The sequence below is a fragment of the Amphichorda felina genome (genome assembly GCF_050947745.1).
Source record: "Amphichorda felina strain 45539 chromosome Unknown scaffold_1, whole genome shotgun sequence".
NCBI classification, from domain to species: domain Eukaryota; kingdom Fungi; phylum Ascomycota; class Sordariomycetes; order Hypocreales; family Bionectriaceae; genus Amphichorda; species Amphichorda felina.
The window spans coordinates 6,817-20,809 of record NW_028145049.1 but is presented as its reverse complement, the minus strand read 5'-3'; the positions used below and the strand labels follow the sequence as shown (position 1 = coordinate 20,809).

General features: G+C 48.4%; 3 protein-coding genes across 3 annotated transcripts; 1 reads left to right on the top strand and 2 right to left on the bottom strand.

The window, feature by feature from the left end:
• Positions 1-539: 539 nt before the first annotated feature.
• On the bottom strand, positions 540-1,136 carry ACO1O0_000003 (uncharacterized protein; the record flags this gene model as incomplete). Its single annotated transcript, XM_083189509.1, has 2 exons — positions 540-944; positions 1,080-1,136. The coding sequence occupies 2 exons, from the start codon at positions 1,134-1,136 to the stop codon at positions 540-542; spliced, it is 462 nt and encodes a 153-aa protein (XP_083053368.1).
• Positions 1,137-7,221: 6,085 nt separating this feature from the next.
• On the bottom strand, positions 7,222-8,941 carry ACO1O0_000002 (uncharacterized protein; the record flags this gene model as incomplete). The annotated part of the gene is made up of 2 exons (XM_083189508.1): positions 7,222-7,274; positions 7,429-8,941. 2 exons carry the CDS (start codon positions 8,939-8,941, stop codon positions 7,222-7,224), a joined length of 1,566 nt encoding a protein of 521 aa, XP_083053367.1.
• A 3,555-nt stretch (positions 8,942-12,496) lies between these two features.
• ACO1O0_000001 (fungal chitosanase of glycosyl hydrolase group 75-domain-containing protein) lies at positions 12,497-13,313 on the top strand (the record flags this gene model as incomplete). The annotated part of the gene is made up of 3 exons (XM_083189507.1): positions 12,497-12,619; positions 12,650-12,985; positions 13,059-13,313. 3 exons carry the CDS (start codon positions 12,497-12,499, stop codon positions 13,311-13,313), a joined length of 714 nt encoding a protein of 237 aa, XP_083053366.1.
• Between the last annotated feature and the right edge of the window lie 680 nt (positions 13,314-13,993).

Here is a 13,993-nt window from a genome sequence, read left to right as displayed (position 1 = left end):
GATGGGTCTTCCCAGAGAGCTTCCAATGTATGGTCATTATGCAGGCTGATGAGGGTGGTTGGGCGGGTGATACCTGGGCCTCCTCACTACGCGAAAGCCTAGCAGCGTGGGATATCTCGATGATAAAAAACGTTGAATTTAACACTATTGTGCCTGCTGCCCTTGAACTGTTCACGTCGGCATATGTCACCCTTATGTTGGAGTTCAAAGCTAGCCGTACGTTGATAGATGGTAACATAGCTAAGATGCCACGGTTTAAATACGTCACCCCCTTAAATTAAGAGACTTAAAGGTGGTGACAGAAGTAGCTAGCGGTATAAGGTGAGGGGGGGAATGGCTATCATAACTGCGGAAATCTCTTATATCATACGCACCAGCAGAGTGCACTCACCCATCAGATACTAAGCTCATTTATGACAGACCACGCTTCGTTGCCTAGGCGTTTTCATATCTTTCCCTAGACAACCCAATTGAGTGAAGCATCTTTGACACCCTAGGGACCCCTCTTTCACTTGGCCACCTTACGAAATGCGACCTGTTTAACGTTTCTCGGGGGCTTTAGCTCCCCAGGCACCCCAACTGAGTGAAGCATCTTCGACATCGTCGGGGGCCCTCTTCGACTTGTCTTTAACGTCCTTGGGGGCTTTATCTGTCCAGGCACCCCAGCTGAGTGAAGCATCTTCGACGTCGGGGGCCCTCTTCGACTTGTCTTCAACGTCCTCGGGGGCTTTATCTGTCCAGGCACCCCAGCTGAGTGAAGCATCTTCGACGTCGGGGGCCCTCTTCGACTTGTCTTTAACGTCCTCGGGGGCTTTAGCTCCCCAGGCACCCCAGCTGAGTGAAGCATCTTCGACATCGTCGGGGGCCCTCTTCGACTTGTCTTGAACGTTCTCGGGGGCTTTATCTGTCCAGGCACCCCAGCCGAGTGAAGCATCTTCGGCGTCCTATAATTTTCCAAGTCAGTCTTGTGACTTGATAATAGTGATTTGTATAAAATTGCTGCGCAAAATCGACTAAAGACCAAGAACAGGGAATTGTGTTTCATTCGACTGAATATCGGGTTCTGAAAAGTGGCTTACAGCGGCCTCTCGTTTGGCGGGGTCATGAACCGGAGCAGCCATGGCCGTGTTGGCCATGGCGAGGGCGATAAAGGCGATGAAAGTGCTCTTCATAGTTGATGCGAGTGAAGATTGTAGAAGTAAGAGAGATGGAGCTATAGATATAATTTGATGTCGTACTTGTTCTGGATGGTATAGAGTTGGCCTGCTTCAGCCCTTTTATATTCTCTTCTCATACCGATGGACAAGGCATATCATACTCCCCGCACTATCTAGTCCCATTCATTAGGCTTAATGCAAGCGATATTAATGTCACATTCCTCTTTAGGTGTTCTTAATGCGGGGGCACCATCTTGGTACAAAGGGCATATGCCTGAGGCTGACAACGCTCAACACCATGTCTACTATAGCCCAGTTAACTTATTCTCCAGCATGATGCTGTCATATTTTAGGAAGGTAAAGCTTGCTACCCCGTGATGAGAGCTTATCCCATGTTTCTGTCGCATAGCGATGTCCTGCTTCAGGAAGGTAAACATCATACAGCATTCTGGCTGTACTACACGAAAAGCACTTATGATCTGCTCTCCTATGGCACAGCACTTTCCTGCTGTCGTGCTTTAGGAAGGTAAAGCTGGCTGACCATATTGCACGGCAAGCGGTTGGTATTTCCGGAACCTATGGTATAGCAGTTTTCTGCATTGTACCGTAAGCGGTTATGGCCGACACCTGTGGCACAGCACATTGCACCATAAGTGGCATAGCCGGCACCTGTGGCACATCGATATTCTGCACCAGCGAGGCAAAGTACATTGCACGATAACGGTTGGTGTGGCACAACAATATCCTGCTTTAGGAAGGTATAGATGACCAAGCTCTTGGTATGTAAGATAACTGAAAAATAATCTTGGCGTACTCCTATGAAACGGCTGTGCGGCAGGTTCTCCTCCCATCCTCGCATTTTACACCCTCAAGACAGCCCTCAATTTTTCCAGAGTCTCGTAAAGCCATTTGATCTTTGCTTACACTAGAACAAGCAGACTACCATCATGTCGGCCGATGACCTAAGTGATCCTCTAATCGAGAAAGACGAAGCCGAGCTTTTACAGAAGAGGCCTACTAGCAAGCTAGTCAAGATCTTATTCATATTTCAGTTCATCACCCTCTGCCTTCTCCCTGCAACATACAGCCTTGGGTACAGTCAAGGCTCGCGGCAATTGCCCAAGTTACCAACGAATCGTATGAATTTTAACTTGATGGTTCACGAGGGGCGACGAAATGCTGACAGATTGAAGCTGTCACCAAAGATGGGTTCAAACTCCAACTTCAGAGTTTGGATGACACTTTCGAAGTGCAGAATCCAGAGAATATGAAATTCAAAGGATTGCCAAGGCCAGAGCTTGATGACGCATGGAGTGGCTTGTTAAAACGTGTGATTTTCTATCCCAGGTGAAGGAGTTGCACAAGTGCTGACAAGAGCATATATCAAGACATGAATGTACGAGTCCACGCTGATGAGGCACGGAAGTCATCCAACTTCAGTTCTGTCGAACTGAATGACGGCACGGGAGATCTCCATGGCATGCCTACGGTATTTCATGGGCTGCACTGCCTGGTAAGCCCAAGGCCCGTCCATTGTTGCTCTCTGGATGGAATGCTGAAGCTCACACTTGTGACTCTAGAAAACAATACGCCAATATGTCTTTCCTGAGGCTTATCCCGACACCTGGGAGATGTACAAGCCGCCAGTTCCGGGCGGCATCAGCACTCACATGGATCACTGCATTGAAAAGTACGTTTCCCTCGGTGCAAGCAGTAGTGGACTTTACCATATCGGACACCAGACTTACGAACTGTCTAGCCTGCGCCAAGCCCTTATATGCCAGGGAGACATGGCATTATACACATACGAGTGGCTGCCAGAACAAGACGAGCCAAATGTGGTCGCCGGGATGCAGCATGTGTGCGTCGACTTTACTAAAGTGATGGAATGGGCCGAAGATCGTAGCTACTCCATCTATGACGGATTGCTACAGAGCCCGTACCGAGGTGAGTTTATTATTCGTAGACAGAAAAATAACAGACTGACCACAACCTGGTAGATGAACCTTGGGATCCCCACACGGTGAAACATGGTCACTAAACACCGGAAAACCAAGGCACGAGGGGCAAGCATGTGGAATTGGTATACTCATGATCACAAGGAGGCGGGACTCCTGTTTTGGAGCCTGATCAGCAACGGCGCTTGAGACAAGTGTGTGTGTCAATGGTTGAATAAAACTGCGAATAGTATGAATATTTTACTATCTCGCATGTGGCATCTGGCATGGTACTACTACAATCCATGAAAAGCATGCAACCGATGGATTTCTGACGATGATGATGTGGCTAATTCTGTGTCCTGCCTTTGACTGCGAGAGCTGCCTCTGATACCATTATGTGTAAGGGCCGCCTTATTGAAACGCGGGCGATATCATACTCTTGACATCGGCCTTGCTTTACGTAGCATTCTCACTTATGAAAGATAGTTTGTTACCCTGTCATAAAGATAAATTCTTTCTGATACCTTATGCAAAAGGGCACCCCGTTCTATCATAACTTTTGAGGAATTTCACCGTCACATCCATCTCTGCTATTCCCTTCCCTTCCTGGGAAAGCGGCCCAACCCCATCCAAGCTATACCCTGCAGCACGATACTTGCTAGGATCTGATTGCCTCGGATGGGAATCTCGGATGTACCAAGGTTCAGTATATCCATGCCTAAAATTGTAAAGGCCGGTTTCAGGATTGGGATATTCCTGGAGTCGTCGACGGGTACCGGTCGAGGGCCTAGGGCGGCAAAGATATCGCAACCCGAGTCTTCGGCACATCTGGACAAGACGAATGAAAAAGAGTAGGGGAAAGCTGGTCTTGGGCAATCTTGAAGGGCAATATTAATACTAGGCAAGATGACTCAATCAGATTAAACTTACCCCATGCTTTCCCGCATCGTGTCATCCAGGTCTGCCGACACAATTTGCCTTAGTAAAGACTTGAAGACTGGACGCACCCGGCCCGTCTTGGCCTCCATATATCGATCGACAAAGGCTGAATTTGAAGGCGTATTGACTGCCACTCTGGCCTCATATTGAACTACCCAGTGTCCAAGCTCCCGTGCAAACTGGAGACCATCTGCCCATCCTTCGTCGTGGGAGGGCAACGCTGTGTAGGGGACTTTCATCGCATCCCCCAGTGCCCTATGCCATACTCCAAGGGCACACAGTTCCACATCGGTAAGCTGCCTCCACTCGTAGTCGTTCACAAACCGAATGATCTCTGTCATCCCAGAACCGAGCGTGTGCAACATGTCGTCGCCCAATATTTTGCCGGCTTTCCGATAACGTTCGTGCAAGTAGTTCATTCGTGCGATTGCTCGAAGATATCGGTCCGACTCGACATGATTAGTCTGAGCTTCCATGAGCAGGATGTTGGTATCGACGGCCCGCTTCGGTGCATTCTTCTGGGAGCTCTGTCCAGTTGCCATAAGGAGCTTAGATATGGTAGGTATTCCTCCAGTCTTCCAGGCTCAACGTCAGCAAATCATCTTTCCAGGGACAACTCCGACGATATTTAGGTGACGCATACTTTCAGCAATGCATATGCTCTCGCCTTCTCAAATGCGGTGGGGAACTCCAGTGTCTGCAAGACGTCGATAATGGCGTATGCTTCTTTCAAGGTCATGCTCGAGAGCGAGCGCCCAGGTGATCCGAAGTCGTGGGATATTTTCTGCGCTCGACTATGCCGTAGTCGTCTCACAGCATAAAGATGGGCGGAAAGGGAGATCATCACCACCGCTACTGCGGTGTTGAAATAACTGAATAGCATGGTGACAGGGACGGATTGGGACTATATGGATGCGTGATAATTATGGTGAACCTGGCTATAGAGTACCCGGACGCCTTTATACCATTGGAATATTGGGCGAAGCCCTATCGTATTATTGAAGTTTCTGAATTGTGAAGCCGAGCTCGATAGCGTAATCAGAAATATGCGAACCGCGGCACGGGCGTTGATGGATTGGTGGTTGGCCGCTTGGGGACAGACTCCACAAATAGGGGGGATGCAGTCCGAAGTACGGATACGTACCAAGTACGGAGTATTACTGCGGAGCAGGGCCTGTCACACTTTGTTGTCCAAGGTTTCGTCGCCTCGTGGCACAGTCGAAGCAGTCCCATCCATCCCGCAAGGTAATCCATCCACCCCGACTCCACTGGCAGCGATAGCCGGATTCTCACTATTTCTTGTGATTTCATCCATTCGACCTCTGTCGTCCACAACGCAGAATCGCAGGATCGCAGGCCATGCCAGGCGTGAGCAGTGTGCGCGGCGCTACTGGACGGCGACGTGGCCGACCGAAGACGACAGGAGCCAGCGACCGATCTGAAGAGGTACGCATAATCCCGGTCACATGTTGATGGGCTTTCCAAGTAGCATCTGACAGCATTCAACGTCACCAGCTTCGACGCGAGCAGGTTCGGAGTGCCCAGCGCACGTACCGCTTGCGAAGAGACAATAAAATCCGCACCCTCGAAGTAGCTCATGCAGACCTCACAGCGAAGCACAAGCTCATGGAGAAGTCCTTCTTTGCAATTTGCGAGGAAGCCATCAAGTCTAGGTTCATAATGCGTGAACCTAAATTCGCGACAATGATCCATGAGAGCACTACCCAATTCTTCGACAACCGACTGCCATCTCAAAATCTCATGTCATCATCCCGCGACTCTCCTCACTTAATATCTCCAGGACCCAACGTATCGCAGAGCAATTCGCGAGTCACATGCGATGTCGGGCAAGTCTTCGGTTATTCTGTATCTCACGATGCTGAGACTGGCGCGGGTATTGCCCGATACAATTCCTGTGGTGATGCACACCATGTGTTATGGCCGTGCAATGACCCATTAACCTGGAGATTTTCCGTGCCGACACCTCTGACACCGCCGAGCACATATAGCTATATGGAAACCAGCTTTGCTCGGCGGATTCAACGCCGCTCCTTGGAGCTTGCATACAGGGTGTTTGACGATCCAAAGTCCGACCCGCAATCCGTCTTTCGCACATTCCGCCTGGTCCCTTGTTTCAAGGATAGAAAGAAAATGAAACCTTACTTTCAAAAACTACTCCATGCTAATGCTGGGCAATGTTTAGAATTGTTCGGTCTCCCATTTTACTGCATCGGCGGGGCAGGACAGCATTCCCCCTGGAGAAATGACGCCGGCGATCCAGAGATTCCTTCAAATCTACGTCTGCCAAAGCGAATATTGGGTGTGGCGCGTCGTGATACACCAGGATACGATGAAGAATCTTATGCGGAAGTTCTTGACCGGATGGGATATGGAGGAATCTGGCTTGATTCTCGCGAGGTTGAGGGCTATCTCAAAGAGCGAGGTATCTATCCACAGCCCCATTCGTCTGTTATTTCTGTTCAGCGAGAAAGTCCCACGTCGCTTCATGAATCCGCGAGGTCATGTACTCCGTCTCCCTCAACCCCAAGCCGGAGCCGGGAGACTGCCACTTCCGATGGCCCACATCAAGAAATTGGAAATATCGGCGGTGGAAGTAGCTCGGGTGGAACAACCCAGCTGTATTTTGACACAAACTCCTTCCTCGAACGTAAGGATAAGTGAAGCATCTAAGCACCGTGAAGAACTTTGAGATGCTGACTGACTGCATCTAGGTCTATGCACTGCGTGCTCGATTCTAGGCCGAGCCCCAGGGTTTCGGCAAGATCTGGTAGATGCCGCAATTAATCAAGCTCTTCAATGCGGTTAGGCCGGTGGTTGTTCCAAAATTGTTGTGCTATATGTACTGAGCAAAGGTATGTGACAGCGTAATATATTGGCACTGAAGATCTTGACCGTGTCTGACTTGTCTTGTTGAGGACATCGCTAGGAGAAGAGTTAGATTACTTAATTATGTCGCCTGCATAGTGCTAGAAGACAGTCCGACCACCCGACTTATAAATGCGCCTTCATTTGTGAGGATGCGCCCAAGAAAATGGCATCATCAAGCTTCCTGGTCTCAGACTGGACTATGCTTGTAGCCTTGCCCGCACCTGGGAATCTTGTTTCGACCCACCTTCTGGCCACTTCTTCATCCACCTGGTCATTGGTAGCGCTTGCATTATACATTAAAAGAGAGGCAGTGAAGACCGATTCCATCGAATGGAGCAAAGTTCGGCCACTGTAGAGCAGGTCAGCTGCGCCCGTGGTTTGGACAAGTTGGCTCAATTTCCTCCATTCAGATTCGATAGGCGCCCGCCACAGTTCAGAGCCTGGACGACAATGGTGCAAGAGACAGCCGACAAACTTATCCAACGCCTGCAATGTAGCAGAACCGCCGTTGCCTTTCAGGACCCGGACGACATCCTCGGACATGACCGAGACGGTGCCTTCCCAAATGGGGTTGACATTGACGTCCCTATAAAGGCGTGCCAGATTGAAAATTCCGCCATCGCCATTGTTTTCACAGTACCCGACACCACCGAGGCTCTCCATGCATGCCCTGAGGCCATGTACAGAAGCGACGCTGCATTGGGCCTTCATGACCGGAGTCAGAGCTCGAAGTAAGAGCTGCGCTTCGGCATGGGTTGAGGGAAGGAACCCTTCTGCGACGGTGCCTTTATTCACAGCAGGCCCGCTCTCAGCAATACCGTTGAGTGCGGCTCCGAGGAAGGCAAAATGAGCAGCAGCATGTAATTTTACCGTCTCATCCGCCATCCATCGAACGTGCTGTGCATTGTCCACCAGGAGCTTCCCCCGGACTGTGCGAACACGCGCGAAAGCCCTGGCGACGGCCAGTCCTCTCGCCCAACCGGCGACAGATCCAATCGCGGTCCAGAGTCTCGTCGTATTCAGGATAGTGCTGATCTCCTTGACGCCCTTTCCCTCTTGGCCAATGAGCCAACCACGCATGCCTTTGATCTCCAGTTCAGCCGTTGGCAATGCCTTTGTGCCGAGTTTATCTTTCAGCCGTGTGATCCTGACCCCATTCATCACCGCTTCTTCCTTCCTCATGCGCTTCATCGGCGCGTAGAATGCACTTAGGCCTTTCGGTGTCCTTGCAAGCATGACCACGATATCGGCGTCGGTAGCGCTGGAAAACCATTTGAAGCCATCAATTTTCCACGGGCCCAAGGCCTCATCAGCGCCGTCTTGGTCGCTTCCGAATTCCTGCCTCTCTCGCTCCATATCCGCTTGACTGAGCCTGACAGCAGCCGTTTCGGTTTCGCTCACATCGCTCCCACCCGTTCGCTCGGTCATCCATTGACCGCTAGTCCAGGCCTGGGCCGGGTCAAACGTTATGAGTCGCTCCCTAGCTCTTGAAAACACCCCAGATCTTCCCGGTTGGTCTCCGTCAGCATCTTTCAAGTGACGGCCGAGCAGCATAGCCGCGCCATCGGTCATGGCTGCCGGACAAGTGACGAGCGCGGCAGAGGGCGACCAGAGATAATTGACGGCGAATTGGGCAATTCTCCTGTTGAAAGAGGCGGGGCCCTCATCTGGAAGCGAGTATCCGAGCGCAACAGATCCTGCGCGGATGCCAATGTCCTTCAGGCGCTCCCACCCGTTGGTCGTGTGAAGAGGGTCGACTCCATTCTCGCGGCCAAACGTATCCAGCGTGTGAAGCGTTGGGGTACTCGTTTCCGCATCGACAACATGGCGCAAAGTGGACGGCGCAATGCTATCGCGGGCAGTCTTCTGCAGAATATCGTTGATCTGGGCCGGAAAAGGCTGGGGGAGATATAAAGCTAAAATGCGAGGGAGGATGTCATCGTCGCTGTGAGTAGAACCGTACTGCGCCGGCACCGAGGGGACTTGCTGGAAAAAGCCTGTAGTAGCTGACGACATTGCAACGGCTCAGCGATGTCTTTGAAATACTACCCCAGATGGATAGATGCATTTATAAAATCATCCCGTCTGGGGACCTTGAGGGGAAGTGAGGCGGAAAGTTTCCGCGCCTTATTAGTACCTCGGCGTTGACAAATGGTCATACACTCCAACCAACATCATCACATGTCATACACAAAAGGACCGACGCCAGCGACTTGGTATACGTTACGTACAAATTGAACATCCATAGTATATACGATGGATCTCCAGAGAAGATCCGTGTTCCGTCGTTAGACCAGGTGTAGCAATGAGTATTCTTCTGATGTCTTTGGAAGCCCTGGCCACATCTGTCCGACGTTGCATACATCCCCGACATCAAGGACGTCATCTTGCTCCCGTAGATTCTATACCATAAATCTCCCACTGGGCTAACTCGCGAGTCATGGCGGTCTTCAATTCCCTCGCCCCCGCTGCGGCCAGGTGTGTCACCCTCGATGACTTGATCAGCCGAGGCACAAGAAGCGAACTGCAGGTTTCCATGCTGAGGCACTGAGGCTGGCGCAGTGGAAACGGGGAGGACAACCTTCGCATGTTAGTAGGTAGGTGACAGGGATGGTGGCGGGGAAAGGTAAGCCCGCGGCTGTCGCGTTGATGGCCACGAATACGATGGTTGGTTTTAGGCAGTTGGCGATCGCCGGCGCGACAATACCACCACGGCATACCAAACATGGACCAACATGTTACGGAACCTCGATGCAGTCTCTGGATTCAGCTATAATGTCATAGGAACCTGCAGGTTATGAGTGTTAAGATCACGGAATTCTTTCAATATTTTATGTCGTCCTACCTACCATACTAGATCCCGTGTTTCCCACTAGCTCAGGCATTACCTGTCCCAAGCTTGATACTCCAACTAAGTTATACAGCCCATACTAGATCGACATCAGTTCGCCTTTGCAATTCGGTCTCTTTTTATGAGTGCCTCATGAGGTCTACCAAAGCATGGTCATGGGAGCTCTCGGGTGGGAGCTCTCTGAAGTACATTGAAGCTTTACAGATGGCAAAATTTCTAATTTGCATCGTCATCAAAGGTCCATGACAGGCAATTCAATGCGTCTATAATGAGTGAAGGCAAATCTGGCTCTCAGCATTTGACCCCACATATATACTCATAGCTTAAGCTTTGGTATGTAGATACGATCACTACACGTCTTACGGTTCCGTTTAGTTAAAGGCCGATCAAAGATGATGGGAAAATAAATCCAATCGTATCCCCCCATATAAACTGGTGCCGTCTCTGCATAAGACGGAAACAGGGTAATAAAACACTTATGAAAACCCTTCCAACTAGACGACACTATCCCGGGACTCCCAACTCCTTAAGTATATGCCTATTTGCCTTACCTACCACCAGAAAACGTTATGTCTACAGGGTAATCAATTTTATGCTTTCGGGCAGGTATTTATCACTCTAAGTTTAGTACTCCGTAGATGAAGTCTAGTAATAACTAGAAAGGTGGGCATGCTTAATATGGTCACGTCTATCCGTAATCTGCACTAGTTCGAGCACAGACGCTTGGAAATGACCAGTTGATCTGCACTGCGACTCATCTGCATACTAGGTACTTACGGCTACTCCGCAGAAGTGGTAATTGCCTCTGATCGACTCGAACCCGTTAGCTCTACGTAGATATAGTAGCATGTCTGCTTAGGTGTATGAATGGCCCATCGATTCATTACAGATCGATATATAAGAGCTCTTGTGTCACTGTCATCTTTTATATACTACTCATAATTATAACGACAACCACACCCAGTCGCCTCTGGCCAAGCGTTCCGGTCTGGGCGACGTGACGCTCGGATACACGGCACGCAAGCACCCACAGCTAGTCCAGTCCGGTGTTGTTGCCAAGCAACCAATTTTCCATGCATGCCCCATTGTTTAATGCGCTTGTTACATAACTAGTTTGATGACCAGCGGAAGTTCCGGGTTAGCGGGCGAATATCGCTACCGTATAGGAAGGTGGGAATAATCCCTGGTGGATGTGCCGGACTCCGTCCAGGACTACTGCCTTCCGGATTCGGGATGTTTGCCGGCCAGGACAGGTTCAGAGGCAGCCAGGTATGACGAACACTTAATCACGAGCGTCTATTTCTCTAAATACTAATATACGGGTAGACTATAACATATATGCTTCGAGGAATCCGAAAATATAGACTATTGACGGCTATTGCTAGTGCAGACAAGAATTTTCGGAACTTTGATGCTGTTCCCATCTTTTATTTTTTAAGGGGAATACTGTAAATTAGCCAGAGAAACCGCCATTAACAAACAAATACACAAATAGCCAATAGGGGTCTATACGGGTGCACACTCAAGCTAGGAACGATATCTCTCCCCAATAGAATACTTTCTTCTTTTTACTATCCCAGTGGTTAGGTCAAGTTCACTCATCAATATAGTTCCATGAACCCTTTGAATATAATACTTCTTTCTCTGTCAATAACGTTCATATGACAGTAACCTTGGGCTCCTTGCCAGTTACGCGGCCAGGGTCTAAGCTAGGTACATTTCTCATCTATGGGGGAAGGCTGGGCATGAGCGCGAGTCGCGACCGTCCGATCCGTTTCCTCTGCTCCTCATGTCAGCACTTTGATTCAGTATAAGGCTAATCCTGGTTCTTGCTGTCCCCCTCCATGCCACGGCCTCCCACGTGCTGCGGTTACCCTTTAATGTCAGCCCATTACCATCACGTGGCGCCATGAGCCTCTTCCGGGAACCCCATACAGAGACAGTCTCAGTTGGATAGATGCACGTAACGTAGCTAGGAATGACAATTGACTCCGTTACCTTGTAATACCCGGAGAAGAGGTGGCGTGTCAGTGGCAAGTAATCTCGGACGGGAACCCGTCTTGGCAGCTGTGATCTGCAGTCTTGCATAAACTTGACCCCTATTTTGAATCAAGATGGTACCCAAGAGGCAGTATTCTCCGTATATCAAACCGTTAGCAATGATTTTCTGGGGATCAGTCAGGGGATAATAGGGAGCAAAAGGTATACGTACTGGAGGATACTGGGTTGCCAATAACTCGGTACCCACCGGCAAGCGTTGAGGAATTGGGTACGGAGTATCCGTACTTTCACGACATTAATTATTGCTCTACTATTTGATGGAAGGAACCGCGCTATGAGGAAGTCCCTCTGTATATATCTAGCCCTCTAAGAATCGGAGAAGGCTCCGTAGCTGCACGGTTGCCCTACAGCCATAGGGGATTGGAAGGAATCGAAGGATTTCATCCCCAGCTTGGTCGCCTCGTATCGGCGAGACAAATTAGTATGGACCCCGTACGAGACCTGATTCGGTCCACCCGATCCTTCAAATGCAATACCACGCAAGGTTATGATCACCATGGTCTAACACTCGTAAGGCTGCCCATATTTAGGTTATATGGTGTTGTGAAAGTATAAATACAGCTCTTCCAACCCGCTACTAGAGACAAAATAAACACCATCCAAAACACAAGACTCCAATAATTCATCAATTCGCTCAATTCCTCGGATATCCAGTTACCATGCGCTCTGCCATCCCCGCCGTCCTTGCCCTTGGCCATGTTGCCCTGGCTTATGATCTTCCCGCCAACCTCAAGGCCATCTACGATGAGCACCTAGTTCGTATCACCCACGCGCTGCATCAAGTATGGAATTCCCGGCTAACACTTTTCCAGTCTGGCGGCTGCGATAACGCGCTGTCCGAGGAGTATAACGAGGGAGCCTCTTACTGTGGCGACATAGATGGCGTCATCTTCCTCAAGGGCGAAGATGAGTACGATAACATGGATATCGACTGTGATGGTGCCAATAACTCTGCCGGAGACTGCTCCAACGACCCCTCTGGCCAGGGCCAGACGGCTTTCAAAGATACTGTCGAGGAGTATGGCATTGAAGACCTGGATGCGAACCTCCACTCCTATGTCGTCTTCGGCAATGAGGATTCTTTCGAGCCTCAGGACGAGGGCATGGAGCCCCTGAGTGTCATGGCCGTCGTATGCAACGACCAAGTGGTTAGTATTCCCCCGATTATGTTTACATGGCATGTCCTTTCATAGTGCCTTTATTAACTCGGGCATAAATTAGTTTTACGGTGTCTGGGGAGACACTAACGGCCATACCTCTACTGGAGAGGCCTCTATTGCACTCGCTAAGCTCTGCTTCCCTGACGAGGGCCTTAACGGCGATAACGGCCACGATGATAAGGATGTCCTTTATATCGGCTTTAAGGGTAGCAAGGCTGTCCCGGGTGCGGATGGGGCTACGTGGGATGCTGATAGCCCGGAGGACTTCCAGGATAGCATTAGGGCTCTGGGAGAGAAGCTCGTTGCTAGCCTATAAAGTATATAGCTTCCGGGTTAGTATATAACTGGCACCTTAGGGTTATATATAAGAAGCATATATAAGAAGTATATATTATTATTAAAAAACCGCTTCTATGCTACCTTCTGCTTCCCCTTATATCTCTTATACTCTACGATCTTTACTTATTTTCTTTCCTTTATTACCTTCTAAAATTAAAATTAAATATTTAGTAACCCTTAGTATTCTCTAGATGATAATAATAATAATAATAATAATAATAATAATAATAATAATAATAATAATAATAATAATAATAATAATAATAATAATAATAATAATAATAATAATACTTTAAAAGATTAACTTTTACCTTTTTTTTCTTTAATTCTTTATAACTTTTTATAATATTAAATATAACCCTTAGAAATATTATTATAAAAGTATAAAATATATCTTTATTAAATATTATTAATATAAGAAGTTATTTATAGAAAAATTAGAAATAAGGTTATTAGAAAATAGCTAATAAGATTATAAAATTTACCTTAAAGAAGGAATTATAACTAAGCTCTATAAAATCTATAACTTTAATAGAAAATAACTTAAAATATTATATAAATACCTTAACGATAAACTTACTAAAAGATATATTAGATATATCTAATTATCTAAGTTAAAAATAAGTTATCTTATTATATTTATATTAAAAAAATAAA